This window comes from Mandrillus leucophaeus, unplaced genomic scaffold, assembly GCF_000951045.1.
Source record: "Mandrillus leucophaeus isolate KB7577 unplaced genomic scaffold, Mleu.le_1.0 Scaffold538, whole genome shotgun sequence".
Classification (NCBI taxonomy): Eukaryota; Metazoa; Chordata; class Mammalia; order Primates; family Cercopithecidae; genus Mandrillus; species Mandrillus leucophaeus.
In genome coordinates, this window is record NW_012105786.1 from 606,093 (window position 1) to 609,979 (window position 3,887).

General features: G+C 48.0%; 1 protein-coding gene across 1 annotated transcript in view; it reads right to left on the reverse strand.

Annotated features, from left to right (window-relative positions):
- The window catches only part of GALM (galactose mutarotase (aldose 1-epimerase)), a 90,438-nt gene that overhangs the window by 76,441 nt on the left and 10,110 nt on the right, over window positions 1–3,887 (reverse strand). The window contains exon 2 of the mRNA XM_011997336.1: window positions 2,136–2,290. Within this exon, the coding sequence (XP_011852726.1) occupies window positions 2,136–2,290 (155 nt within the window). The remainder of the gene's footprint in view (window positions 1–2,135; window positions 2,291–3,887) is intronic.

Here is a 3,887-nt window from a genome sequence, read left to right on the forward strand (position 1 = left end):
GTGGTGGCGCATGCCTGTAATCCCAGCTACTCGAGAGACTGAGGCAGGAGAACTGCTTGAACCCAGGAGACGGAGGTTGTGGTGAGCTGAGATGGCGCCATTGCGCTCCAGCCTGGGCAACGAGAGCAAAACTCTATCTCAAAAAAAAAACCAAAAAACGTTCAAAGTATTTCCCTACCCCTCTCAGGGCCACTGTGCAGCCATTCTCTCCCATATCCATGTATTGAATGAAATGCTTTGGCTCTTCAAGGCCAGTTCCAATCCTACCTCCTAGGTTGCTATTTCATTTGTTCACACCCAGTTCCTGCTGCACCTTGTTGTCATCTGTTGCGGCATTTGTGGCTTCTCGCCTTTAACAGTTATCATGTAATAGTCCACCTCCCTCTTTATACTGTGAGCCTCAGGAGTCCCCGGCCTACTGTGCCCCCTGCTTCACAGAAGGGGCTCAAGGGCACACTGCACTGAAGGCTACGTACGCTCATGATTTTGCTGTGTTCTTGAAGGGAATATAAGTTAAGTAACACCATGGAAAATGCCACAGTGAACAGGGGGAGCAGGGGCAAGCTAGAACGAGGTGCTGTCCTAAGGCTCCTCTGAAGATCCCTGTCTGAAGCCAGGCTGGGCCTTACTTCCTCTGGTTGGGGTTTGCTCATGATCCTGGCATGTTCTAGAGACTCTGCACTAATATGGGCAGAGCACATGCTGCCCTCTGCCTTCCTGGCATGAAGAGTCCCATCCTGAGGAAAGGGAAACCCATGGGGCAGTCAGTCTGGTTCCAGGCCACCAGCAGGAAGCTCATGGAAGCAGGGAAGCCAGAGCCACCAGCCTCCTTCTGCAGGACAAGTGATGGTTAGAGGCAGAAGAGAAGAAACGGTGGCCATTAGTGGGCATACATGTTTCTGTCTTCTCTGGCTCTTCTCTAGCAAATAACCTGGGTGGTATAATGTAAAAGAAAGTTAACTACTGAAATTTACTCCTTCACAGCCTGAAATCAGACTAGTAAGAGAGCAATCACTGGGGTTAACCCGTAGACTCCCATGGGGCTAGGAAGCAGGGGGCCAAGCACTCCCAAGCCAGGTAGAAGCTGTTCGATCAATTTGCTTTCCTGACCTTGTTTTCTAGGGATCTGCTTAAAGAATGGACGTTTTCATGTGGAGGGGAGGAACTGGGGAGAATCTGATATGATTTTGAGGCATGAGGCACTTCAGTGGAAGGGGAGGCACTTCAGTGGAAGGGCAGGCCTTGGTGCAGGGCCATGCTGCATGGGGCGGGGGGCTTAACAACAGGTACAGGGAAGCATGTTGGACGGGGGCACCCATGCAGCCTGGGTGGACACCAGCAGCTATGGTGTAAGAATGAGTGTTTTGGGCCAGGCAGCCCTGGTTGTCCCACTTAGGAGTCATGTGGTCTTTTATTTATTTTTTATTTTTCATTTTTTTGAGATGGAGTCTGGCTCTGTTGCCCAGGTTAGAGTGCAGTGGCGTGATCTCAGCTAACTGTATCTTCCACCTCCTACATTCAAGCGATTCTCTTGCCTCAGCCTCCTGAGTGGCTGAGATTACAGGTGGCCACTATACCCAGCTAAGTTTTGTATTTTTCATAGAGATGGGGTTTCACCACGTTGGCCAGGCTGGTCTTAAACTCCTGACCTCAGGTGATCTGCCCACCTCAGCCTCCCAGAGTGCTGGGATTGCAGGCGTGAGCTGCCGTGCCCGGTCATGTGGTCTTTTAGTGCCTCAGTTTTCCCATTTAGCGATAACATAGAGTTTTAGTAAGGGTAAGAGATAATATATGTTAGTGTCTTGTCCAATAAGTGGAAGATACTGTTATCAACCCACATCTCTTCAATCTAACTCCCTGATTGCAACACTGTGAGAACGTTGTTTCTCGTTTTTCCTAAGTCAAAGACTGACATCCTTTCTCTTGAGGCTCTCCTGTCTGTTTCAACAGATGAACTAGAGAAGGATGGGTCCTGGGACATGCCCATTGCACCTGCTGCCCTGAACCACGGGAGTGACCTCTTTCCTGTATTTCCTCACCACACACGTGCTCTAGGGCCTAAGACCGTGCCTGGCAAGCAGAAGGTACGTATAAAGTGAGCCTAAAGGGAACTGTGTCACATGTGCCAGACTTACCTTATCAAACCCTCTGACTCCTCCATGCAGACTGTTGGGTTCCTTGTTAATGGCCAGGTGATACTCCTTCCCATCCACCTTGAAGGTTCCTTTGGCGATTCGGTTGGCCACCCTCCCAATAACTGCTCCAAAGTATGGCTGCTTTTGGAGGTATCCTGCAAGGATAAGGGATGACAGCACTTTTAAAACTTCAATTCAGGCTGGGTGCTGTGGCTCACGCCTATAATCCCAGCGCTTTGGGAAGCCGAGGTGGGTAGATCACCAGGTCAGGAGATCAAGACCATCCTGGCTAACACGGTGAAACCCCGTCTCTACTAAAAATACAAAAAAATTAGCTGGGCATGGTGGCGGGCACCTGTAGTCCCAGCTACTCAGGAGGCTGAGGCAGGAGAATGGCATGAACCCAGGAGGTGGAGCTTGCAGTGAGCCGAGATCGCACCACTGCACTCCAGCCTGGGCGACAGAGCAAGACTCCGTCTCAAAAAAAAAAAACAAAAAAACCCTCAATCCAAAGGTGTGGCGCATGCCACTGTCCCCCACCTTCTTCAGAGGGATGCTGCACATGGTAACATCTTGGGCATGTCAAAGTCCTCACCAAATCACAGAAAATGGTTTTCATTACATATGATCCTGTCCTTTTCCAAAAGTAATTAATATTCATTATACAAAATTGTAAAGAATTTTATACAGCACACAGAAAAAACTGGAATCATCCTTCATCTCATCACTAGAGAGAATCACTGCTAATATTCTTATGTGCACACACTCTTCCATCTTTTAGTACATGCATCTGTGTGCTTTTTTCTTTCTTTTTATAAAACTATTTGTTGTTGTGGTTGTTGTTAAGACAGAGTCTCACTCTGTTGCCCAGGCTGGAGTGCCGTGGCCCCATCTTGGCTAACTGCAAACTCTGCCTCCCAGGTTCAAGTGATTTTCTTGCCTCAGCCTCCTGAGTAGCTGGGAGCAGAGGCATGCACCACCACACCCAGATAATTTTTGTATTTTTAGTAGAGACGGGCTTTCACCATATTGGCCAGGTTGGTCTCGAACTCCTGACCGCAGGCGATCCACCCAACTCGGCCTCCCAAAGTGCTGAGATTACAGGCGTGAGACACCGTGCCCAGCATTTTGCCTCTCTTTCAAGACATCTTATTGTACTGTATGCACCTATTTTCGGTCCAAAGTTGACTCTGAGTAACTGAAACTGCAGGAAACAAAACTATTGCTGATGGGGGACTGTATAACACTGCTTTGTAATCTCCTTTTCTCTAGGCCAAAGTTATACTTTCCTGTGGTCTCGAGGGGAAACGATCTTATTCTTCTTTCTCATTTTTTTAAATCACATAATTAGTACTTTAAAATATCCTTTAAAGAGAGTTAGGTAATACACAAGGATATAGAGTAGGCTCGCCAGAGGAAATATAAAATGCCTGGTTACATGTGAGTTTCAAATAAACAATAAATAATTGCTTAGTATCAGTATATTCATGTTATTAAAATACGCAGGACATACTTATACTTTAAAAGTTGTGGCCGGGCGCGGTGGCATGCCTGTAATCCCAGCACTTTGGGAGGCCGAGGCAGGCATATCATGAGGTCAAGAGATCGAGACCATCCTGGCCAACATGGTAAAACCCCATCTCTACCAAAAATACAAAAATTAGCTGGGTGTCATGGTGCGCGCCTGTAGTCCCAGCTACTTGGGAGGCTGAGGCAGGAGAATTACTTCAACCCAGGAGGCAGAGGTTGCAG